Below are 27,101 nucleotides of genomic sequence, written 5' to 3'. Positions count from 1 at the left end.
ATGATGTAATGATAATCATGTTTTTTTTTTTTTTTTTCCTCATTCAGAAGTATTTCTCCAACCAACTCCACTAGTGTCATAATAATACCTTCTAAGCCTATGTAAACAAATCAGTGCCTTGTGTCACTTGTATTTAACTTTTTAGGACAATAGATTTCATTTTTATTTTTGTTCACACATTCGTTGTGTGCAATGCATTTTAATTGAAGATGACCCACTTACGCGGTTCAATAAAACTACTTGTTGTGTCTCCAGAATAAAGTGAACCCCCTCAATGTGACTCCGCCCATTCAGGCCGTGGATCAAGACCGGAACATCCAGCCTCCGTCGGACAGGCCAGGAATTCTATACTCCATACTCATTGGTGGGTAAACATACATTTTTCGGCTCAAAATTCGTTGTTCTAGAACGCGTCCACGTGACTAAAACAACCGATTCAAGTTCCTCTATTTTTATCGCTGTTATCTTTGCTAGCATTGCGTCTCCAAAAATGATTCTGCAGTTGACCCTAAGCTCTACCTGATCTCACAGTTCAGCACCCGGTGCCTGAGCCACAACAAAAGTTTTTTTTTTTTTTCTTCTTTCTTTACTGCCAATGTGCAAATCTCTCTAAATGTACTGACATGCCTGACACGGACTTGATTGCATTTCCTACACTCCTCAAACCGAAACTAATCCCCGTCTGAGGCAGGATTATGAGAGACAGAGTCACAAATATAATGTTGGGGGGTGGGGGGGGGGACTCTTGCAACCTCGCAGCGACGCCAAGATCTGCTATTTGAATATGAGTGAATGAATAAAATAACCACTTTTATGGTTGTTTGATGCTTCCTTATTATTATTATTTATTATTATTACTAACCAGAATGCTCCTCTTCGCCTGACATGTAAATGAAAAAATTAAGTATTCGGTGTTACTTTACACGATACAATCATTGCATTTTTTTGCCCAATGTTTTTATTCTCACACAGCTCAAGCCGCGTTCTCAATGACATTTCCAATAAATGTTATCTTCTGATATGACATATTGATTTTAAACTTGTTGGGGGATGCATTAATAAGTCCAAAATGTCAACATAAATCCATTTTATTTGGTTCAGTAGCAAAGATTAGGTCCGAATGATTATTGACCGAGTTGAAATCTTTTTTTTTTTTCTTTTTGAAATACAGCCGACTGTGGAAAAGTGGAACTTATAAATGAAAAAAAAAAAATATTGTCGCCAAAGTATGAGTGACAGGTGAAAATCAGAATCAGCCAGCTGTTTACAGCCAACCTAGTCATTCCTCATGTAGTGCATATTGTTTAAAAAAAGAAAAAAAAAAAAAAAAAAACTAAACATGATGTATTTCATGAAGCCACAAAATGACAGTATCTTGCTCGTGTCCTCATTTGGGAACCTACCAAAGTTTTTTTGTTTTTTTTAAATTACTATTCATAACAAAGGCTATGTTAATACTTGGTTCACCAACAGGTTTCCCAAGGAAACAAAAAAACAAAACAAAAACAAAACATATCCATACAGGAGTATGAGGTACAGAACCCACTGATGCGGGCTGTTCAGTCCCTTGTACGACCAATGTCAGAGTTTAGTCCACATCTGGTCACGTCCCACCAATAAGGGACCCCAGGTACAACCCTGGACACGCCGGAGGGATTACGTCTCTCGTCTGGCCTGGGAATACCTCAGGATTCCTCTCCCCCAACCACAGGAGGACTGGATGAAGTGGCTGGTGAGAGGGAAAACTGGGCCTACCAGCTAAAGCTATTGCCCCGCAACCAGACCTCGGATAAGTGATGGAAAATGGAAAATAGATGGATGGATGAATATGCATATCGTGACAATCAAGAGTGTATTTCATCATTTGGGGGCACAAGGAAAACTCACTCACAAGGCCCTCAGCATTCGTGTACCAGGACCGCAAGGGTTCTGATGACAACGTGCACACTTAATCAAAGGAAGCAGACTCTCAGAGTTCTCGCATCAGAATTACTTTTAATTAGGGATAGTTTTTAAACTGGGTTACACCACATTTTTTCAGACTGACACCAGTACGAGTACTCGCCGAGACAGAGTCCGGATTCCGCTAGTGATTTTGATCAAGAAAATTTCTCTTAACACAATGACAGCAAATTGCGAACAAAACCTTTTTTTTTTTCATTGTTGGTAGCTTTCAACAGTACCTGATGCCTTGAAATAAAGCTATACTTGCCGATCGAAACAAAAGTGTCAAATATAAAATGCAAACTACTCAGCGCAGATGTGGCTTGAAGGGTTTTTAAAAGCTGTTTGACACGGAACGCATGCACAATGAGGCCACAGCACAACAGAGAATTGAACTCCCCGGGTCAGCGTCCATCATTTGAAGCCGGTCTAGATACAAGCTATAAAGACTCTGCTCGCCGGACGAGTGTTGATTGTCCATGTGAGCCGCCGCCAGGGTTTTGATTTCCCCGCAGAGCAATGCAGCATTCCAAAGTAGCGCATATGTCTTGAGAGCGTGTGCATGCCCACCTGTGGAGAACTGCATTAAGCTTGCCTCTCTCTCTTTCTTTCTTTCTCTGTAGTACACTGCACCAGGACCACCTGCCAAGAGAACATTTATTGATTTTTAAACCAATGTCTGATTTTTTTTTTTTTTTTTTTTTTTTTTTATTCCCCCCCCTCCTCACACAGGCAACTTCCACTTGTGTATATCTATTTTTGTCCTCTCGCAGGCAAACCAGAGTCCTACGCAGAGTATTTCCGATTGAACAGAACCACTGCTGAACTCCTGCTTCTGAAGCCCATTGACAGAGAACTGTACCAAAAATTCGACCTGGTTGTCAAGGTAGGACACTGTACAGGTATATCATGAGCACACAAAAAAAAAATAAAAACAAAATTGCTCTGTGGCCACCCCACCACCTACAGCTAAAGCAGGATAAATGTGACAAGACTGCAGTAATTCTACTTTTGTTCTTTTTGTACTGTTCTCCCAAAAAGATGTAGGCTGAAAATAATAGGCTAGCATTAATACTGGCACAGCATGAATTAGACAACAGCATGGTCTTCCTTGTATTTATCTTCTGTAAATAGCCACATTCCTTTTTTTTTTTTCTTTTAAAGATGAAAAGAGTCCATCTTTCTTTATTTAATGATTCCCTTATAACTAGACAGTACAGAAGTGTTGTGATTATTCCTACAGTATATTTCCCCGAAAATAGCACTTTGCTTCCGCATTTCATTTTGGCTTCCACCCGCATTGTACTCGTAATTTGAACCCGGATATCAGGTGTTAAAGATTATAGGGTCAGGGTTAGCCAACTGTCAGATGCTTGCAGAGGAACTCCATTATTTGTATCGTGCGGCACGTTTCAACGGCTGGATGAAGGCGGAAACATGTGTGCCACAAAGCACTGTTAGAATTTCCATTTTTTTTTTTCCCCCTTCTGTGATTGCAGGCAGAGCAGGACAATGGGCACCCGCTGCCAGCTTTCGCAAGCCTCCAGATTGAGGTTCTGGATGAGAACAACCAGGCGCCGTACTTCCTGCAGAGCAGTTACCATGGCTATGTGGTGGAGGGCGCGCCGGTGGGAACGACCGTCGCCACCAACGCGAGCTTGTCGGACCCGCTGGCCATCGTGGCTCTGGATAATGATGTGGAGGAGGTGAGCGTTAAAGCATAAACGTGTGTGATTAACCAAAAGCCCGTGAGAGCTGCTGAATTATTTAGAATGAATGATCTCGGGCCTATCAGACGGGGAGGTCACATGTATTACAAGTTGGGATCAGTTGACAAAAGTGGCGCCGCTTGAATCAAGGCTACTTTTAGATGGCAAAACACACTACTCGCTTCTCTGTTCTGCCAAAATGCTTCCATGCTGACCTAAATGAGCTTGGAGGGTGCACAATTTCTAGTAGTACTAGCAAGGACTTTGCCGGTGCGCACGACTCCTGAATAGTTTAAAAACATCAACTTGTCATTGCTGTTTCATTTGTGCGGTGCTGCTCCTGCCGGTTGTTGTTGACGATCAATTTACTCCCATTAAAAACACTCTTGTTTGTCAGGACAGTGCGATCCATCAGAAATTAGACACTCTAGCTGGAAATGTGATGATAAAATCCATCATATTGTGTTTGAAGTTTACTTTTTTTTTTTTTTTAATGATTTTTATAGTATTGCATGTCCCTAAAGGACCCGCTGGGTATGATTTGTTGCATTTACTTTCTGTTGTAGGTGACAGCCGATGAGATGCCTGTAGGTACCATTTGAATTAATTCCTTCTGTCGTTACCTTTCTCTGCTGATTGCTGCAGTCAGATTAGTTAGATTTATTAACTTAACCTACCCTTGAAAAACAAATCATAGAAATTGGTTTTCCTTTCTAATTATACTAAGTCTCATATTGCTTTAATGAGAAAAGTGTGTCCCTCTTTTCCCGAACTAGTATAGCAGTGTGAAGCATGACAGCCATACTAATGTCTGATCCAAATAGCTGCATACAGCGGGTGTGCTCGAGTTGTACGCCCAAGCAGGACGTGTCAAATGTGCCACCGTAAAAGCCCCCACAGGCACGCCATCAGTCATTTTCCAACCTTCTCTGGGATTGTTTCAAATCTGCTTTTGTGGCTTTCTTGCAGTGTGTTGATTGCTCTTTTCAGTATGAACCACCTAAAATGCCTCTCACCCATGGACTGAAATGTACTCCGGTGTAGTATTACTAGCCTCTTGACACAAACGCGTCACTATAGAACCGAATGTTTTTTGTCCACATCATCTGTTCGTGCTTGTGGCCGATGATATATGTCCACTTCTTTTAAATATTGCATACTGATAGCTTTCCTCCGGCGCTAAGCGGCAACAATGATCATAACGGCCACAGCTTTCATGCACGTGGCCTTATTTACGGCCCAATATTCACACAGGCCACGCGGACAAAATAATCACATGCACACACCTGCGCCTTGCTAAAGCATCCTGATCTGGAATGAGAACACATTTTTCTGTCTTCAGATCATTTTAATGTTAAAAATTCCAGGACAGGAATATTTTATTTCTTTATTCTCAGGCATATCGTGCATGGAATTACACTAGTTATTTTTTTTTTTCAGACACTCTTATTTCTAAATTAACTTAGTCTATATTCATTTACAGGATAATCACATGGGCTACATTATGATGACATTAAGGGAGTAGATCTGTTCTTGATTATTCATGTCTTGCCATCGCACCCAATATAACCAATGAACATAATCAGTATCTGGCCGTTCATCAGCGTGTTTGTGCTTCCTTCCGCAATGAAACCTTCGTTCCGTCTGTCTCTACCAGACCAGGGACCCTCAGGTGCAGCTGTCATTGGACAGCTACACCAACGTCTTCGCCCTGTCGACCAGTGGAATCACAAGGTACCTGACTCTGGTGCGCCCCTTGGATCGAGAGGTGCAGGACACCTACGTCTTCGTGGTAAGCCCAGCAATAATAACGTCACTGGAGCCCGGACGGTCTGAGATTTTTGACGCCGGTGGCAATACCGGCTAGAAAAAAAGATGGTGTCCGATATGTCGGATGTAACCTTGACACATACACAGGATATATACTGTACTAAATACCCAAAATATGATTTAAGGCATTAAAACTTTGAAATTAAAATAAGGAACGTTAATGAGTAAAACTGTCAACATAAGGAGTCTGGACTATAATCTTTCAATAGATAATGGTGGAATTAACAGCTACGTAAATGTTTGCTTCCACAACGTTAAAATGTTGTAATATTCTCTCTATACCTTATGAAAATGTTTTAGAATGCTTTCCTTGATGTGCCCACACAGCAAAATGTCCCGCCAAAATGTAATGTATGGTAATGTAAAGTGTAGTAGCGTGCTTTGTTTACAAAGTCACAGTTTACCTTGACTGAGGGGAAAAAAACATCTAGCGAGTGTTTGCTCAGGCCATCAAAAAAAAAAAAAAAAAGTAGAGATCTGTTTTTAAATATGCGCAGTCGAGGTAAACAATTGTCAGAAGCATACAGTACAAATGTAAAATAAGCAAAGTCATGAAAACCAAAACTGGGGGCAATATGAATTGTGAGCCCATGTACTGTAGTTGTTGTTCAGTATTAATTTTCAATATTATGTTAATATGCTCATTTCCTGGCTTCAGAATTCAATGCTCAACACACACTCACTTCTTTTGTTAGAGCTGTCATCCTCCTCGTGACTCTCGCTCTTTATTTGGCTCCAGTCTCATTTAGCCATGTCTTTACTTGATGGGGGCACGGCGAGGCTGCCCTGTCGCCGCATAATATAATGCCAAGCTGGGAAGTGTTGTGCTACGCGTGGCGCTGCGCCCGGGTCACAGTGCCACCGCGCCTGTGCGGAATTGCGGGAGCGTGGCTCGTGGCGATGAGAGCCATTTTCATTTCACTGCATTAGTTGACAACCAAACAACATAGTTGTACTGCAAACTACAAAGGAACTCAAGAGGGTTGGAGGCTCATTTGAGCCGGAATACGTACTGTACAGTTAATACCGTTGATTCATTTTGGAATACATTGAGCATGTCTACCACTACAACACCCCGTTAGCCAGCTCGCTAGCTATTGATCGCTAGCAGCTCTTGTCATGCCGTGACGACATGGTGGGATGTATATTTTGGCACCTTGAACATGGAAGGCATGCATGGGCATAAATCAATATTCAGGGAAACGTGATTTCATGCATTCAACCGACACGTCCACAATGTGCTGGCTCATTGTTTTTTGTACTTGGTACTCACATTGGCTGCAATCCCAGCAACTGAACCTTGAATGTAAACAAACAATTGCAGTTTTCAGCATTTTTAAAATGTAATTTAATTAAAAACTTTAATTTCTGATTGTGATTTGTATTACAATCTTAAATTGGTATTGTATGTTGAAAGGTGACCACGAGTACACTAGGTGCATTATTAGAGGTTGTAGTTGTAGTGTCAATTGAAATGGACCATTTGCTTGACTGTGTGTGTGTTTTGCTGTAGCTGCAAGCATCAGACGGCGTCCAGCAGAGCGCTCCAGTCGCCGTGACGATCACCGTGTTGGACGCAAATGATAACACTCCGACGTTTGCTAACGTTTCCTATAATGTCCACCTGTACACCGACATGATGCCCGGAGAAACTGTGCAGCAGGTACACCGGGCACGCTCCTCACACGCATCCGCAATGTTGAGCGTTCGCAATTGCATTCGATTTGTGTGTTGGTGAGTATGTAAATCAATCTGTTTTTTTTTTTTTTTCTTTTTACAGCTGTCAGCAATGGATGAGGATGAGGGTCCAAATGGCCAGATCACCTATCGGATTTTAGCAGGGGATCAGGGGCATTTTCTTATTGGGAGCAGGTATATACTTTTTTTTTTTTTTTTTGGTACTAAATTATTTTTATTACTTTCTGCTTTTAAAACAATGTTTTTGTTGTTGTTTTAGCACTGGCATCATAACTGTAGCACCAGGGGTGGGGCTCTCTGTGGGTCAAAGCTACGCGTTAACTGTGGAAGCCACGGACAATGGAGCAGAACCTCACAGAAGGTAAAAGGACTTTTGTCTATCTGTCCGTCATTCAAACGGCATCACCTCCCCTTTTTTTGTTTCTATCGCCCCCGCACTTTCTGTTTCCTCCTTTGCAGCGGAACCTTTTTCGCATTCACAGAGATGTCATGAATTATAGATGTATTTTGGAAAATGGCGAGAAAAGGGTTTTGGCCTCTGAGAGGAAAATGGGCAGTGTGTGCGTGCGCGCGCGGGTGAAGGAAGGAAGAAAAATGAAACGAAAGGGGAACGAATGGTAATGAGAGGGAGACGCACAACTAGTTAGCTTTTCCTTTAGGGCGGCAGAGGCAATACGCTCCAGAAGGGAGAAAGTACAACATGGGGGAGAAATGGGAAGAAAACTGATCAATGTCTGGCTTGTCGAAGTACTTTCTTTTTTTTTTTCCGTTTCGTTTGATCCGATCCACATAAAACATCAAAGGAACTGTTCAATACGTCCAAAATATTGGCCCCGCAGATCCACAAAATATTCAATAAAAAACATCATATTTTTTCATGAATTTAGAATTGGCATCAGAGGACTTGCCAAGGACTTCTATTACGAACTTACACGTTCTAGACATTGAATTACCCCCTTGGGGTCGTATATTTTTTTTTTTTTTTTTTTTTACTTGAAAGATACAATTCCCGCATGCGTGGCAAGCGAGATTCCGCCTCACTGGAGTAGCAGCTGCAGAGTTTCATTCCTTCCGTCTTTTATTTGTCAGCACCGCAACTCCATGCAGGCCGACCGCGAGCCCCGCGTGCAGCGCGTTTCGACAAACCGCCATCCAGTCTCGCTAACGTCGTCTGATGCGTGCTGACCTTCTTTTTCCCTTGTTCTCGCTGCGTTGTCGTCTTGCGGCGCATCCTCTAATACGGATGCGCCGCGGGGGGAATATAAACAATAGCTACGATCAAAAATAGGTACCAAAGCAGCACACGTGCAAATCAAGCACTGGCGCTTGTTTGCTGACACTCCAAACACATTGCTTGTCGACTTTGCCATTTGAAAGCAAAAGTTAACAATAACCTGACAGGCAAACTGCTCAAAGGATCCGTCCGTTCTTTTTCTTATCCGGTTATCCTCACAAGGATCGTGGGAGTGCGTGAGCCATCACAGAGCAAGTATCAATATCATCACTGAGCGGGATTCGATCCCATGCTACCCACACCAAAGTCAGGCGTGTGTACAACCACACCATCAATGTCTCATAGTGACGTTTTAGGCAGACCTTGAGGACAGGACATGATGTGGCTTTTATTTTTTTGTAGCCCATTCGTCCATTTTCTATACCACCTTTTGTCATGTTTTACATAAGTCACCTTGAAAAGCTGAGATTGTGTGCGGTCACGTGACTGCCCACTCTTCCACCGTGCTGCCCAAGCCAATGTTGTGTTGACATTTTTTTTCTGAATGTAATTTTATTGGGCCAGATGGCCGAGGCCGGCGCTCCCCAACGATTTTTGTCAGTTATCAGCTGTGTAGGGCCCCCATTCAATAAAGAGTGCAGATTGAGGTGGTCTCCACGCCGGGCGCTGAAAGATTCTCTCGGCATTTCCCCAGACCCCAAGCCCCCGCCCCCGGCGTGTTTATCTCGGGAACCATAACCCGCACCGCAAATCAATATCCATTTCGGCTTGGTGATTTGTCACGGGTCAAGACCCAAAATGAGTTACGCGTCTTCGTCCTGGTGGGCCCCTAACGGGACGGGAGTTTTCACGGTCACTGAATGCAGTTGTATGGCTTTTTTTGGCATGTTGATGACAGAGTTCCTTCACAATAAGTGATCAATGTTTTTTATTATTATTATTATTTTTTTTACAAGCGTGGCAAAGTGAGTTTGTATCATTTTTGTAAGTTATGTGCTGAAAATAATGTAACTGAAGTTTACTGGATTAGGATGACCGGAAACCAATATTTTTGAAACCTGACTGTTTTATATTACTCTAATAAAAGTAGATAGAGGTGGCTTGAGATACAAGTTTAATTTGTTTCATGACCACCCTGGTAACTCAAAACACTTGAATAACAAGTCAACCTTTCCTATTGAAATTGATGGAAATCCCATTAAGCCATTCCAGAAAAAAAATGTCATATCTTTTTAATTCTGTTTTTAACAATAAAAATGGCACTCTAGGATATTGTACTTTATAAAATAAGATAGAGTAATGACATTTAAATAGAATGTAAATAATTTAACAATTTTTTTTAGCTCTAATTCAATGGCTGTTATACTGCTTATCCAAATGTGCGTGCATTGGCCACCTGGGGACTGTATAAAACAATGAAGACCAGTCTAAATTCAATAGTAAGCCACAATAATATTACTGATTTTATTTTGCAGAGGGTAAATATATACCAGTGTATATATTTTATGTCTACGTGTTACGCCACCGTTTGTGTTCAATTGGCTTATCTATGGGATTTTGCAGCGTTAACACCAACAAACCAAAGAGATTTTTTGTAGCTATGTTTTACATGTTCAGAGTCTTGAAATCAGATGTTTACAAGAGATCATCTTTCCTCAACCTCTTTCAGTTGTCGTTTGAGTTGAGGCATTTTGACCTTGATGATGTATAATAATATTTTTAAGAGTAGGATAAAATAGACTTTTGTTACTCATCCTGACCGCTGTACTTTCACTTTAGTGTTGAGTTACTCTTTTTCTGTTCTGGCAAGTACTTACGCCAAGTGAAGGAAACACAAACAAATTCTCCTCCAGTTCATCTTGAACTTTACCTGGTACACGAGGTCAGGATTTACTTTTAGTAGCGACACCATATTTCTGTCTGAATCCAAAGTTCCACACTTCCTCCTTTTGGCTTTGACTCTGGGCCTCAACCACACGGGAAATTGAGATACTTGGCAGGTAACGCGCGGTGGGCGTTTGGATGCTAAAGGCTGCCTCCGAGCTGTTTGTGAACTGACACTTGAGAAGCAGACATCATTTGTCTTTGCAAAGTTGAAAGTTTTTACAGAGGGCATGGGCAGGCCCACCTGAAAAAAAGGATTTGGCGGCAGTCTGTCACCACTGTAGCAAGCTGTCGCCCAGTGTCAGACTCATTAGAACGAAAAGAAAACATCTGCGAGCTGCATGGAGGAAGCCACCAAAGGGGTGTGGAAAGAGGTTAAATGAGCACCGAGTAATTAAGACTTCATTAGGTGACCTTGTGTTGGGGTCATTGTCTCATATTAGTTTACAGCCTCGTTTGCAGTTCGGATGAAGACCGCCTGGGGGACAGCCAGCTGACATTGGAAAGAATTGAAAGCAGTGTGGTTGAGCCACAACCAGAAATGGTCCTACTGGAAGTTCTTTCAACAATATGCTCTTTCTCTGTCTACTCTGCTGCGCTAATCCCTTTAGTAGGTTTTCAAGCCACTTTGCTGTCAACAGAATGAATCCGCTGATTAACCTCATTAGTCGAGGTAGCTCTGTTAGAAATGCCGTTCAATCAATGCATGCACATTTCTCCCTACGCTTATGTTGACGGAGCTAGTACTACATGCTAAATATTGGGCACTGGAGCTATAAATAGCACAATTTTCCCATATATCTTGTTCGATGAAAGGCTTTTACTGAACTGAAGGAATACAAAAACAGAACCTTACCCAACCAACTCAGCAAGAGCACCTGTGCAAGACTTGAGGTTTCTCTTGTTAACTTGAGTAAGTGCAAAGAAAACCAAAGGTTAAGCGTCTTCTTGTGTCATCCTCTCAAGGTCGTCCATTACCACGGTCTACATCGAGGTTTTGCCGCCCAACAACCAGAGTCCCCCGCGCTTCCCCCAGCAGCGGTACAGCCTGGAGATTAGCGAAGCAATGAGGACGGGGGCGACGCTGCTTAACCTCCAGGTAGAAAATCAGACAAAAGAAAAGACAAGTTCTATATAAAAAAAAAAAAAAAGATTTGAAAACCTTTTCAGAATATGGGTCTTCTCTTAACGGGACACAAGAGCAGGTTGACATGTGAATCGACTAAAACGTAATGGTTCCGGTTAAAAGAGACATTTTACCAACCTTCTTCGTCATGAGGTTTGCGGTTTGACAATTTGAGACCCAAGACAACACATGATTGCTCAACAGAACCTCGCCATTGCGAGGCTACAAACGTCACATCCACGTACGGTAGATTGTCATCCATCCAGGTCATGGTAATCCGCAAATGTTCAATCCAGGCAACTGAACTTTTCTCGTTTGTTGACAAAGTTTCAGCTTTGATCAAAAGGCTCCTTCAATTCTACAATTTTGGTTATGCCTATTTTGAACTCAGTCGGTGGTCACAATACGTTGTTGTTTTGTTGCCCGGTGTGACTGTCCTGGGAGCCAAGAGGTCGTTCACTCGCCTGCTGGCTAGTTTATTACTTGTTCTTGAGTTTTGCTGTTTTAGCTTCTTGTTAGAGAACAGCAAGTTGTGCAAAAAAGTGCTGAAAGATTCAACAGTTAATCAAAAATTAAAGCCTCCTGTAAAAGCTACAGCACATTTGAGGTTCATCCTGAAATGGCACCCTAAAGATGATTATCCCGACTCTTTTATGAATAGTGTATCTGCGCCGCATAGAAACATTAATGCTGTGATGATAAATTGTGATTTCAGGCCGTGGATCGGGAGGGGGACCCCATCGTCTACAGAATCAGTCGTGGGGATCATTATGGACAGTTTTTACTGGAGCGCAAGTAAGCTTCAACACACAAATACTTACACACACCGTGTTCCAGGATATTGGCTAAGATTATATATATATATATATTTTTTTTTAACAAATATTACATCCAGAAAAATGTGCTAATTTGCTAAACCTGCACAATAGAATAAAATCAAATTTGTTCGGTAGCCTTTACAAAGATAATAAATAGAGTGGTATTAATTATTTGTAGATGTATTTGCAGTGAAATATTTCTGCAGAATGGGGAGTGGTGTCTTTAAATTTTGTTCTGTTTATTGTGTTTTTTTTTTTCATAGCTACATTACTAGAGTACAACTGAAAAGTAGAATGGAGCCGAACTCCTTTCCTGGAGTGGTGCATCAATAGTTTGGATCCACTGTCACAAAACAACAATTTGATGCAATCAAAATTAGTAAGCACCACTGGAGAGACAATAATAGCTCAAAAAGATCCTCGAGTCAAATATTTGCTACATTAGAGAATTGAGCTCCAACAAGAGCGCGATACATACATTATCAAAGACGCATTGCTGCATTTATTCATTTATATGTCATCAAAAATGCATTTCCACCACCAGGGAAGGTCTATTTACATTTCTGGGAGGGAGTGGGGGGTGAAACCCAGGGAATTATATTCAGGAAGAGAAACACAGAGATGCAAATATGAAGTGACATGAGGAGTGTAAAAAAAAAAAAAAAAAAAAAAAAAAAAAGAAATGATGAACCTAATGTTGAACAGCAGCCAGGAAGCAAAGAAGCAGGATTTACGGATTTAAAATTACAATGTAAGAATATGTATTCAGCGAAATAAAAAAAAAAGGAAAAAGAAAACCTGAAACAAGCACTTTAAGAGCTTTCATCTCCACGTTCGAGGAATACTGGATGGGCTTTGTTAGACATTGTATAACTTCTTGCAGAGCTTCAGCTGTATTATTACAGCACTACTACAAAGGTGTGCTGACTTGTGCATTCATGCAAAACTACATTACTCCCCACAGCCAATGGTGACACCTACATGCAAAATATTTTTTCAATGGCCTACTTTGCAGATTAAAGACTTGTATTTTTTGAACACTGTCAATTTTTAGGAAAGACACTGTCAAAGAAACTGCTAAAACAACATAAAGACATTATTATGCAGTCGGATTTTTCACATTGCATCTTTCTGGACATGGTGCAAAGATTGTAGGTTCCCTCCACCTAAATGGTGTCAAACTCGTCTAGGTTTACACTACAATACAGCAATAGCTCCAACCCCAAAATCAGACAGATTTGGCTCACTTCGAGCATATTTCCTCACTGAATAGCAAAGGCAATGACATGTTATAGCTTAATCTAATGATTTGAAAACACACACCAAAAAAAAAAAAATGTACCCATGTTGTGTTTTCTCTTCTCCAGTTCTGGGTATTTGGTCTTGGACAAACCTCTGGACAGGGAAACTGTGGACTTCTACACGCTGGTTGTCACAGCCTCAGATGAGCGGACCGATGGTGTAAGAACATTTTTCTAGTTCCATCTAGAATTACTCTGACATTTCTTTTTTATCGTGTAACAAGTGTTCAAAAGCACAATGCAAGCTTTTTATTAACTCGAGCAATAATAAGCATTCCGGTCTCCTCGGCAACACTAAGACAAGCCAAGACAACACTGGCATAACTTCCTGTCAAAAGTCAAGACCTTTAAAACAAACGCACACCAATATAATAACAGTTTAACTAAACTCTTTGTCCCCATGTTGCCTTATCTCGAAGCAACACTCAAGCTATTTTGTGCTTGTTTATTTAATAAATCTGCTAAATAAGGCCATGCTGTAGCCAAAGAAAGTTTGCTAAAACTATTATTATACAGTGTGCCTTTATTTTGAAGGTCTCTCTTTTAACAGTTGCCGAGCAGATCGGGAGGGTCATTGCAATGGGTTGTTACTAAAAGCTTCTGCTGAAAAATACGCTGTTCCATCTGTTGAAACTTTTTCACGAAACTAATGAAATGCTTTGGTTAAACGCAAGGCCGAAGAGTTGGACAAAACCTAGACGGGGAGAAAAAAAATGGGTCGACCACCTATTGGTGGGAAAATTAAAAGAAAACTGAGCTTCCACTGTATTTTTAAACATCACCAGGAATGCCTTATTATTTTATGCTGATTTTAAATTTTGTAAAAGACAATACAAACTATATCTTGCTTGGCTGTGGGAAAATAATGCCGCACAGTTTTTTTTTTTAATAAGGTCCTCGACAGTCCCATTAGTCTTGCGGGAGCTTGTAGATGCAGCAGAGTTAGTCATTGTGTTTTACTTGAAAATGAGTTTTTACCTTCAGTGATTCAACTTTGTACTTTATCTTGGCTCACAAAACTCAAACTCAATGACCTGTGTTCATATTTTCTTTATTTAGTGCTTGAAATGTGAAATCAAATCACCTTTTTCCTTCTCGTTGGCTTCTCTAGTCTCTTCTGGGTCACTTTTTAATCTTGTCAGAACGCAGCTACCCTATTTAATGACCCCGCTGGTCGACCCACACGCAACATTCAACGCGATCCGTAGGAAATGGCAGCGAGGCTCTACGTTCTTTCCGGAAGGAAATGTTCACTTGAGACAAATAGTCATTTGCTGTTTCAGCTTTGAATATTAGTTCACTGTCCTTGTGCCTTGGAGGTTTTCAAGTCCAGTAGTTAGTTTGTTTTTAGTTTTTTATGTCAGAAAAATGTGAATGTCGAGAAATGGGGAGGGAAAGTATAATGATTGGAGGGCAGTAAGCTTACATACTGCAGGCTATGAATCAGCATCTCTCTTAAAGTCCTCGGTTTGCCTTCACGTAACTGTACATGCGCATATACATCACACATAAACACCATTACTGAATGTACCGGTGTGAGCGTGTCAGGCTACAAGGTGCTTAATTGGCTATTTGGCCGGGGAATCCATCACGCTGCCACAAGTTCCACAGATTTGCCAACAAGCTAGCGCCGCTGACCCACTGCGAGCATGACACGCGTGGTGCGGTTGGCTGTTCTGCAGCGGATCACAGCGTGAATAATTCATCTGACGCTGCAGTGGTTCCGCATACGCATCTTGTAGTTTCTCGAAGTCACCCAAATTCAAATGTCTCAAAAATAAGAATACTGAAATAATGAGCATCACATCTCAATTTATTTACAAATTGACTAACCCTTGGCCTGTACCGTATGTGGCCAAATCTATTGATTGTACATCACATTCTCAATGTGGTTAATTGGCATTCTGCTGCCAGCATGCCACACATCACCTCTGTTGCCAAAGCCCATTTGTGCACGCTTTGTACATCTTCAACCGCTGGCCTCTCCCGCACATTTTGACTAATTGTGTTCCTCAAACGAAAAAGATATATCAGTTTTTTTAAAATAACATTTTCAAAGAAGTGTGGATGTAAAGCAGTTAATTTCAGAGTGAGAAGCTGCCACAAAGGGACCAGAGCAAAAGGGCATAAAAGCAGGTAATTAGTAATCAAAATTAGCCTTCCGTGTTTGACGTGTAGGTTGGGAAGGTTTGGAGGTCAGAGCTGGGGGGGAAAGAAAAAACTCACGACATCAGTGGCATTTTTGAAAAAGATTCAGATGGTGTGATAAGGCTATAACCCTTTCTGTGTGTGCCGTATGTGTGTAATCGTGTTGGTGTGTAGACCTCCTCCGCAACAGTGAACATTGTGGTGACAGATGTTAATGACAACGACCCGCTGTTCGATACATCGTTGCCGGTGAACCTCACTGTGGTTGAAAAGCAGGATCATGCATTCGTTGGACAGGTCAAGGTGGGAATTACAACACACACACATCGCACTCTTTGACTCACACGCTTTGATTGTGATTGAATTTCAGCTCACTTTCAAGGGACGCCTGATAGATGTGAATGTGAACAAGAGTGGAATCGAGAACCCACAAAAGATAAACGTTCAACACAAATAGAAGTCTAAAAAATGATTTCTAAACGATTGTATTGTGCTGAATCAAGGTTAAATACAAATGAAAGTCTATTTAGGCATTGATTCTTATGCCTGATGGAGTGCTTGTACCACTGGAGGAACCAGTACCGTAATTTCCGGCCTATAAGCCGCGACTTTTGTGCGGCTAATTTGTGTATTTTTGTAACGGCCGCAAGGGGGCACTTGAGCGGAGAAGGTAAGAGTGAGACCGAATATATGTGCCGAGGAAGTGACTTTTACCAGTCCAGCCCTGTTAGCGCTGCACTAGCATGTTACTGCAGTGTCTCAGTGATTTTTACCAGTATGTTTTTTTTTTTTTTAACCGGCCCTGTTAGCACGGCGGCACTAGCACTAGCGTTAAACTCTCTATGTACCGTCTTTGTAAATATCTTGTTTCAATGTCAGTTTCAATTTGGGATCTTGCGGCTTTTATACAGCTGCTGCCTATGTATGTACCAAATGCTATTTCCTTTACAAATCTACTCTGTGAGGCTTGTAACCAGGTGCACTCTGTGGGCCGGGAATTACGGTACTACACTTTGAGAATCACTGATCTCGAAAATATTGTATCCAGACACATTTTTTATTTTTTTTTAACTGTGACGTTTCACATAAGTCAGGCATGTCTCCTCCGCTCTCAAAAGGTCACCGCCATGACACGTAATTACAGAAGGCTCTCATCTGCATTTCAGTCGTCTTTCATGTCTCCGACCGCACTAGAACTTCCACGGAGACTCTTAATTAAATTGAGCCGCCACCTTTTACAGCCGGGATGGGCAATGATCAGCATAATTCTGTAAAACCTCTCTAAATTTCTAATTAGGCCCGTAAGTTATCTCGCTCTTATGTTAGTGTGCCTTTGCAGGTAATTTGAAGAGCTCGCCCTTTTCGACTTATATATGCTGGGTTGATTTGGAACATTACTATTCATTTTTAACCTTTTATGATCATGAAAATTGTTGACAATTTGGTGCCATCCTACCTAGACACAGTTTTGGTATAAGCAATAATAATAATTAGACTTGTTTGCTATTGAGCACAGCGCCATATTGCTGGTCAAACCTAGCTGCTCTGTAGTGCAGGAGCTGTTGAGCCAGAGCACATTTTTCAAATTGTCCGAGACCTGTTGTGCTGTTGGTTATCACAATAGACAACACAGGTCTTTAAAGATATCATTCTATAGCATACCATACGGGTTGGATGGTGCCAAACCAAATACCCATCGCTGTTTAGCGATCATTTCAGGTAAGAATTATTCTTCTCAATCTCAAATGATTGAGAAGTATTTGTAGCGCCAAATATACTCATTTGACAACAATGCGTATTTAACGGAAAAAAAAAACATCTGTCGCAGAGAGGTTTACAGAGGTTAACGTCTGGCCGCAATACGCTTCCATGTACGGGGGCAATTTTTTTTTCCCAGTCATAGTGAATGAATGCTAGTTTGTGTAACACAAGGGTTCTTTTATTATAATTATTTGTATTGAAAAAAATCTGAGTCGGTCCATCACTATGTGGAATTTATTCCTGAATGAGAACAAATCTGGCAACGAAGTATTTGTCTGCGTCCAGAATTTTATGCGCTTTCAAACTTTTCTGTGTAAATCTCAACGACTTACTCACCAGATGTGTAAATCCAGTTGTCCAAGATAAGCGGAAGGGAATTAACGTTCCAAATTCTTATCGGCGAAAACATCGACTTCAGCATTGAAAATGGGTCCTCAATGCCAGGTGTCTAATTTTTCCACATACCTTTGTTTATTATCACCTTCTAAATGTTTAACAGTATCAGACAAAATTCTGGGCGTCATGTTATAGGACATATTTTCGTTTTTTTCTCAATGGACTTAGCATTGAACAATGCTTTGTCTGACCGGCAATATGGCCAGTCACGTGATTGTATGACGTAGGTGCACGAGGTCTATTGGATGAAAAATATCGGCTTTTTAGAATGTATTAATTTGAAAATGCCAAAAAGGAGTAAATTAATCCTGGTGTATTAAGATATTGCTAAATGTAACTGCAATATCATATCTTTATAGGACACAATGTAACTTTTTGAGGTCTTTATTTAGGTTACTTTAGGGGTGACTTCAACAGAACTTCGAAGTGGGTGACACAGAGAGGTGCAGTGTGAGATGCGGAAGCATTTTGCTGACGCCTTCATTTTTGACAAACAACAGCCAAACCATTATTGTTATGAAACACGTTTGGCGTGCCTGTTGAAATGCTCTTGCGGGTGGCATATGGCCTACTGGCATGCATTAAATTGTGCAGGTGTATCTCATGTTGTGGTCACTTAGCATATAATGAGAAAATGTGCTTCGTGTTCAACCACATTAAGCGTGCCTAATGCAAAGTCCCGTGTGTATGAGCTAAATATTTGACCTTTCCTAAAGGTGACATTTCATTTTAGGCACTTTCGCAAGTATTTCCAGCTTCAACTTCCATTCCGGGAAATTGTCCAGAACTAAACAGACGGCGCTAATCCCCGGAGCGTGCAAGATGTGCAAGGCGTGACTGCGGGCCTCGTTCCAAACCAGGGTCGCCACCTTTAGTTATTAAACATATTTTCTCGAAGAATGAATAGATCTGACCTTGGTGTCCTGATGTGGTGAAAATATAGAAGAGAATAATGGGAGAAAAATTGAGAGAGCAAATTGACCATTCCTATTCTTATTTAAAGGAAAGTCATTTATAGCTCTCTGCACCATGACAACAGGTCTATCAAATATAGAAATGATCACAGTATTATACGAAAATGCAACATAATGTCATCTGGAGCAATTCAGAATCAATATTTATTTAATAATATGAGACAAACCTTTAAAGCAAATGTCACATTGACCAGAGATGCTAATCTTATCAAGATAGTGTATATTCATGTGTGCAGAAAGTAAAAGAAGCCGAGAAGGTCATGACCCCCAGCCACTATAATTTTCCACCCTCAAAAGAGCAGCTAATAAAATAAATTAGTGTAATTAGCGGTCCTTATTAGCTTGAATAAAAGATGGCCGCTCATCGGCCCCTCGCGGCGTCCTGGCTCTCCTGTGGCGTGATTGTTTGCTAACTGCAGGTATTGTCACTTTTTTTCCATCCGTGTGTCTATAAAGATGCACGTTTGAGAATGTTTGAATACAAATGTTTCTGAAGGGGAAGAGATGCGTGCACGTTTCAGAATAAGACACAAGATCGGCGTTGTGAACGCCTCCTGGAACACCTGTTTGCACACGTTCATTGATTAGCACGCCAATCACACAAAAATGTGACCGACAAAATGTACTGAGGGCTTTCGTTCATTGTTGCCTATGCGGATACCTACGGGCTACCAGTTCTATCACAAAATGAACATTCAAGCTCACTTTTTTTTTTTTTTGTCAACAACTTTGGCAACAGACACATTAATCCTTTTGTGTTTGTGGCCTTTAACTGTGCGACGACATAATTACGCCGGGAGACAACGCCGTGAGCGAGCGATTCGGCTCCGCGAATAGGATCTTAAATGGCTTTAATGTGGCACCGCAGGCAAGTAAGCCGAGGGTTTTATGGATGGTAATGCTTCCATATAAAAGATTGGACATCTGTCCCTATATAAATTCTTTACTGGGCAACATAACTGTCCGTATATCATTTCCTCTCATCGTTGCCTGGCCTTGCACTTTACTGCTGTCACAAGACTGAATTATCTGTAAAAAGTTTGAACTTCGACCAAGTTGTTGCGCGTTTCGGGAGTCTTATTTTGGAATATACAGCGCTTTTGCTATTTCTATATGTTATTTTGATTTTAACCCTGTACCGTCTCTTACTGTTAAGATAACCCCACGCCCTAAAACAATACCCCTGCTAAAAAGCTAGCAAAAGATAATCCTTTCATGACGCCCAGAGAGAAAACTCATTTATAACATTCATGAAGAGTTTTGCGCGTGTTTGAAAAAAGAAGCACCATGACAAAAGACAATCTTGGCTTCATCTGTTAATTTCATTCAAACAATGCCACAAGGTGAGCCCTCGTCGCACGGCATTAAAGGAAACTCTCCTCGCAATTTGTCACCTCGTCACGTGGGCCGCGATTGCTGACGCGGATGTGTAGCACTTTTCAGACAAAGAGGCCATTTGGGGGGACGAACGAAGCGTGACGGAAGGAAGGGAGACGCTGCGCTTCTGAAAATTGGAACCGCCGTCTCATTACATTTGGACGTTTGATGTTTGAACAATGGCCAGTGGTAATAAAGCGCTTTTGATACCCATCGTCTTGCTAAGGAAAGAAAAGGATCAACAGATGTTGGGGGGAAAAAAACAAAGGCAGACATTTTTCATTTGTCTGAGCCATAAAAGAAGTACAAGAAAGGAGGGGGGGGGGAGTCCAATGAGACATCCGCCAAGGCTAAAACCTTTGAACACAACTCAATGAGTGAATGGGAGACATTTTTTTTCCCTTGAATAAAGAAGGTCATAAAATTCTGTATTTGTAAGGTTCTGATCAAGGAGTGGAATTTCCCGTTGATTTAAAATAATGTTAAACCTTTATCAGATCCGGCTTGGATTTGTTTCTAGCCCAAGTTGACAGAAATTGTATTTCTTTGAGGTTTAGCCCATTAAATAAATTACAATTACATCATTATGTTTTGTACTTAATTTAATAGGAGTAACCTTAAAAGAATCCCTACCTAGTTGAAACAACATAATCCATATATTCGTTATGTCGCTTACAGACGTAACAACCCTGGCTGAGGTAATAATGCACAGTTCTTCCACAAATGGTCCCATCTAAAGCAAACAGGGGCGTGGTCCTCCTTCAACGGCTTCATAAATCATCGGAACGCTTTCTCCATTTTTATGACGGCACATTTATTAATTGACTTCACCGTGTCACCGGACTGCATCCACACTAGGCCACCGATCCAGATCTGGGGGCTAGCGGTCAGGTTCACTACCGAATGGTCAACCATCAGAAACTTTTCTCCATCAACGCCACAGGAGCCATCAGAACCATGCTGCCACTAGACAGAGAGGTATAAAGTCACGTCTAACGTTGTCACCCGAGATAGAGAATATGTATGTGTGTGTGACATTTCCAAACCTCTCAACCAAGGCGAAGGCTCACTACTTTCTGATCGTGGAGGCCTGGGACGGCGCCGTGGACCCGCGGCGGTCCAGACTGACGCTGTCTGTCAGGGTTCTGGACGTGGACGACAACAGCCCCGTGTTCAGCCAGCAAACGTACAACGTCAACTTGCCGGAGAACAGCCCAAAAGGCACTGTGATTCTCAAGCTGCACGTGAGTGGGCCACTGACACGTGACAATCGGTAGATACTGACCCAAAAATGCCCAAATCTTATGTCCTCTATCCCACGTAAGACTGTATTTCAAATAGCGAATCATTTTGGGTCGCCTATCAGCCCCTCGCGGATTTTCTCAGGGCTCGTTTTCTCACTTATTTTTCCCATCATTCTTTTTTCCCCCCACTTCAGGCAATCGACGCCGATCTCGGCTCCAACCTCACCTACCGTATCAGAACCGCCGGCTCCAGCGAGGAGATCCTTCGTCTTTTTCGCGTCGACCCAGTCACGGGAGAGTTGTCCGTGCAGAAGGTTCTGGACTTTGAGGCGATGAGCCCCTCGAATTCCACCTACACGTTCACGGTGGAGGCTGTGGACACAGAAGGGAGCATGCCTCCGGGCCTGGCTTCTGTTACTGTCGCCGTCACGGTGCGTTTGTGTGCTCGTGTTCTGAATTCCAAACGGTGAAAACGAAACGCTACGGTAACCTTGTAGTTGCCTTTATACTTTCTTCGTAGCTTTAAACAGCATGTAAGTATATTGAGGGCCATACAAATGCTTTTAACATTGATTTTTGAAATGAGAGTTAATGAAGGGTTATTAGTGTATTTGTCATTCTCTCGTAAAACAAAACAAAAAACATGCTATCTGCAGTAGAAATGTCAGTATGAATTTTCTTCTTTTCATCTATGTTTTGTTATATTTAAATTATGACTGGTTTCTCATTGTATTTATACTCTTTTTGTGAATTTATATATATATTTTAACCTTTTCATTATTCCGACCACCTCAGTAACTGGCCTTGTGAATGACTACATGAAAAAACACATTAGGAGCTCTAATGTGTCGTTTTCATTTCTCGGCAGGACGTGAATGACTTTGCTCCAGTCTTCAGCCAGCCAATGTACCGCGGCATGGTCGCCCCGAACGCTGTCAAGGGGACCGTCGTAACCACGGTGATGGCCAATGATTCTGACCCCGCGGTGAGTACCTCTTGCTTCCTTTTTGCCATCCGAGCCGCTGTTCGCAGGCACGTTGTGCATGGGAATGATGGAAGAAAATGGTGCATATTCTCTTTCCCAAGCGTTCCTCTGTCCGTTCTGGCTCCCAGGATTTAATTCTTTAAAATTAAATGTAAATGTGATGTACTCAAAGTTAAATAGAACTGAACTGCACTTAAAAAAAAAACGAAAAAAAAACAGAGTTTAAGCTTCGTTCTTGTACATTTGATTGTACTTCATGTTTTAAATGCTGTGAAATTGTACCAGAATGACTGCACTAAACGGCTCCGTTGTGGGCTGTCAGATAGTTATACGCCATAATCTCGGGTTGAAATTGTTGTTGAATTTTTCAACTGGGCTCCCAGCGCTTGCGGCAAAGTGCCTTGAAAAGCATCTGCTGACTCACATCACATTTGATTGAAATTCAGCTCAGATAGTCAGTCAGTCACTGAATAAGACCTCTCAAAAATAGTAAGGAAATCATGCATCTGAAAAATTTGCATTTCAATTGTATTATAAATCGCTCATAAATATTAATGAGGAAAAAAGCAGGAGGAGTTTGCGCAAGCTCCATGCCATTATTGCAAAAGAATATGGGGAAAAGTAAAAAGTTCTAGTGTAATATAAGAGGACCGACAGTAAGTTGTAACCTTACATTATTTTTTGCAAGAAAAAGTTTGAATGTTTCCAAAATGTCTTGTATAATAAATAATCCCGGAACAAGTTTAAGTTGTGAAATTATGAAATGAAATTGAAGTTGTAGTGAATGACAAAATGCGCACAAAGCCTTCCCATCAACATGACTTTTGACGCCGTATTTATATTCCTTGTTCAGCATCGCGCTGCCGTTCTGTCGCACCTGCTCATATTCTCAATTTTGACACTGGGCACCGTTGCCCCTGAAGCCCATCTCAAGGCGAAATCTTCCGTGGAGTTGACCGCTTGCTTTCGGCCTCTGTGAGCTGCGTTGATTTACCTTTTAGTGTCAATCTGTTCCCTCCCTCCAAAAAGCAACAATATACTGTCGGCGAGGCGCAATAATCCCCCGCCCCCCGTGCTTCGACGAGCAAGTGAACAGCAATCTTACCGCTCCCTGATACATACATACATATATATGTATATATATATATATATAATATATATATATATATATATATATATATATATACATATATATATATAGCTGTTTATGCTATTTACACCCTCCAGCCGTTCAATCTAGCTCTCAACATCTACTGACTCAGCAAACTTTCAAGGCAGCTTATGACAGACAGCTCAAGTACTTGCTCACTTAGCCGGCTGGCTATAAAATCGGCGGATTTCGGAAAAGTGGTCATTAAAGAGCCGACGTCTGCGTGTTTTGCTCCTGGAGACTTCGATGAATTATTTTAAATGGTGTTTACGTCGTTGAAAAAGCTGCATGATGACTTGACGAAACAGAAGATATGACGGATGATAGTTGGTACAGTGGTGCCTTGAGTTTCAAGTGAAACTGTCTGATGTCAGATTTTCAAGATGCAAGACAATATTTTTTGTTTTGTCTTGCAGGCAAAACAAAACAGAGATTTAGGTTCTGTTTGGTGTATTGAACGTAACTGCAGTTTGATGCAGAAACGGTGAAGCAACACATGTAAACACACTGGAAAAATTGAGAATTTTACTGCAACTTACTGCGCTTAGTTGTGATTGTCTCCATTTTTATATATTAATTTCACTTTATTTAATTTCATTGTGTAAGAAAAAATATTATTTTACACGATCCAGCACATCCTCTAAATTGTTTTAGCAACCAGGCAAAAAGAATCTTACTTTGTAAGGTAATTCATTCAGACCAGAACCAAAGACATTAACTCTTTATCTTTTAAGGAAGGCTAACGTGGGTCTAGTTTATCCAAACCTTTGAAAGTAGGACCGACTTTTCTTATATCGGGTCCACACACATTTCCTTTAACACCAGAGAGTCCAAAAGTTTGATTACGCCATGATTAGTCTTTGAACTTTCAATTTAGGTGACAATGCAATAACGTTGAGGAAAAATCCGTCGTCGTTTTCTCCGAAGCACTGTTTCTCGTCTTCATAGGGAACGCCAGCTGGTCTGCTGCGCTATAAAGTGGATCAGGCGGCCTATTCGTATGCTGCCAGTATATTTGAGGTGGAGGAATACACTGGAAATGTTCTCACAAGAGTGAACCTCAACGAGGAGCCCAACCTCAAATTCAGTGTGAGTATGAAGAATCAATGCTGAAAGAGATCCCACACTTCACATCAATATGGTATCGATATATCCGTTTTATCAAACATGCTTCTAAGTGGTACGCTGATGTAAACGAATATCCGTGTGTGTTCGTCAGCTGGTTGTGGTGGCGTACGATGACGGCGAGCCCGCGAAGGAGAACACCACGCTGGTGGAGATCACCGTCCTTCAGCCCTCCGTCATTCCCATCTTTACTCAGGAAGAATACAGGTACTAGCGTTCATGTGTCGAACGGCTGTAGATTTTTAATCAGCTCCAATGTGATGAAATTCACGTCAAAGTAATGGATGACGATATATTTTTTTTTTCACCGCAGTACATCGCTCCCTGTATGAATATTTTAAGATTAGCTGCTGTTGAAATATCAAAACACCAGCCAGGTTAACTGCTATTTTCATCTTGGAAGTTGTTTGCTCACCGACATTTGGACAAATTATGACAATTATTTTAATTTTTACTCAAGGAACGTATTGCTCCTTTTGCCTTTTAAGTCGTGATTTAATTACATCCGCCCGTCAAGCTAAATTGGATTGAAGTGCAGATAAAAACAGGTTGTAACACGCAGAAAGAAGTATTAATGCACAGCACAAAATTTGTTTTCTCAAAATCACCCTGGACAAATACAACAATGTGTATGTACGTCTGTTCAAATACCAGTAGGCACACGAAAATCGTGTATTTGTGCTTTAAATGCATCACAAGCACCCTAGTTCCTGAGTTGTTGTTTTTTCCCCCCCGCAACAATGATTGAAGGTTTGCGATCTCAGACAATTTCCTCCTCAGAGCGTTCCATCCTCCCGTCTAACATATATTGACACTGCTTTCTTTTTCAATTTCAATCTCATTTCTCGGCGTTTCCCGCCTACGTTTCATGCCGCTGTAAGGCCGTCGCCTCGGCTCCTCACAATGATGCTGCCGCGAACTCATTGATCGGGCTTCTTGTCAGATGTCATTACCTTGTACAGTCTAATAATGAAGAACACTCCTTTAGATGGCTGTGTATGTTTTCTCACTTTTCAAGCGCTTGAGATGATATTTTTCTGCATTAAGTCCGAGAAAAATGTTTGACTTTATTTCCAGTTCGCGCCGACAATTGACCTCTCATCCCTTCGACTAGCAAAGGTATCAAAGTGCTGTGTGACATTGTTTTTCCCAAATTATTATTAATTACAAATACTGCAATTGGCTGGGAACCAGTTCAGGGTGTATCCTGCTTCTTTCCCGTTGATAGCTGGGATAGGCTACGGTACTCCCCGCGACCCTTGTGAGGGTAAGCAGCTAAGAAGATGGATGGATGGACAATTACATAATTCTTATTGTGTAGTGAAAGTAAAAAAACATAAATGCTCCTCCATTAGATGACATACAATAAACTTGTTTATCCCCCCCGCTGTCATTCATACAACAAAATAAGACGTGACTCAGCTTTGTCTTCAGTTAAACAAGCTCAGACTTCACAGTGAGTAAATTGAGAGGATTATTATTTCAGTTTTCATTTCAATACTGTGACGTTTGACACAGGACACTGGTTCAGAGTGATTCCATCCATATTTGACAAAAATAAGTGACATGTCACTGTCAAGGCATTATTGCCTCGGGTGAAGCAGAGTGAAGCTCGTGTATTCTTGGGCAGATGCTAAGAGGTGATATACACATATTTGTCCATCTATTTCCAAGCCGCTTATCCCTACAAGGGTCAGTGCTGGAGCCTACCCCGGCTATCTTTGGGCAGGAGGCGGGGTTATACCCTGAACTGGCCAATGCGCTAATAACCAGCCTGTACAGTCAACATCCTGCCACAGACACACACACACACACACACACACACACACACACACACAGTATATACACGTGTCCAGACACACGGGGGGGCAATGCCATGCAGCCATATCATGCAGCTGTCATGAATATGGAACATATCTCCCAGGTAAAAGTATGTGCCTGCCTGTTTATGTGAAACTACATCTTTTTGAACCTGTATTTGTGATCCTTTTATTTTATTTTTTTTAAACAATTTATTTCTGTACTGTGTGTGTGTAGGTGTGGGTGCGTGTGTGCGTCTGTTTGTGTGGGACTGCTGACACAATTTGAATTACGGAGTCCGGTATTATCGAACGGAGGCTTACCTTTGCACCATTGCGGTTTTAAGGGCTTTACTAATGCCGCCTGATGAATTTTTATGGTTTCAAGCGGCAGTCGCCGAGCTACGGGCAAGGCTGAATGCGCGATATTGATCTCTAATACTGAACAGGAGAACCGCAGTGAATGGGAGCGTAGTTGTGCACAACATGTCGCCCCGATCTCTCCGGTGTAGAATTCCAATCGTTTGATGCTGCTGCTGTCCTATTACTACATGAGGGATTGGAAGATGGATGGATGATCAAATGTCGACAGATGGAA

General features: G+C 41.5%; 1 protein-coding gene across 1 annotated transcript in view; it reads left to right on the top strand.

The window, feature by feature from the left end:
• LOC133495337 (protocadherin-15-like) overlaps window positions 1–27,101 on the top strand; it is an 85,016-nt gene that overhangs the window by 24,443 nt on the left and 33,472 nt on the right. Inside the window, exons 10-26 of the mRNA XM_061809850.1 lie at window positions 256–364; window positions 2,718–2,830; window positions 3,444–3,650; window positions 5,311–5,445; window positions 6,997–7,146; window positions 7,264–7,355; window positions 7,441–7,542; window positions 11,266–11,398; window positions 12,141–12,220; window positions 13,611–13,704; window positions 15,867–15,995; window positions 21,059–21,178; window positions 21,259–21,444; window positions 21,639–21,875; window positions 22,313–22,429; window positions 24,528–24,668; window positions 24,799–24,911. Coding sequence (XP_061665834.1) covers window positions 256–364; window positions 2,718–2,830; window positions 3,444–3,650; window positions 5,311–5,445; window positions 6,997–7,146; window positions 7,264–7,355; window positions 7,441–7,542; window positions 11,266–11,398; window positions 12,141–12,220; window positions 13,611–13,704; window positions 15,867–15,995; window positions 21,059–21,178; window positions 21,259–21,444; window positions 21,639–21,875; window positions 22,313–22,429; window positions 24,528–24,668; window positions 24,799–24,911 — 2,258 coding nt within the window. The remainder of the gene's footprint in view (window positions 1–255; window positions 365–2,717; window positions 2,831–3,443; window positions 3,651–5,310; window positions 5,446–6,996; window positions 7,147–7,263; window positions 7,356–7,440; window positions 7,543–11,265; window positions 11,399–12,140; window positions 12,221–13,610; window positions 13,705–15,866; window positions 15,996–21,058; window positions 21,179–21,258; window positions 21,445–21,638; window positions 21,876–22,312; window positions 22,430–24,527; window positions 24,669–24,798; window positions 24,912–27,101) is intronic.

Source organism: Syngnathoides biaculeatus, chromosome 22 (assembly GCF_019802595.1).
Source record: "Syngnathoides biaculeatus isolate LvHL_M chromosome 22, ASM1980259v1, whole genome shotgun sequence".
Lineage (NCBI taxonomy): Eukaryota > Metazoa > Chordata > Actinopteri > Syngnathiformes > Syngnathidae > Syngnathoides > Syngnathoides biaculeatus.
The sequence above is the reverse complement of the archived record's forward strand: the minus strand, read 5'-3'. Positions and strand labels throughout refer to the sequence as shown.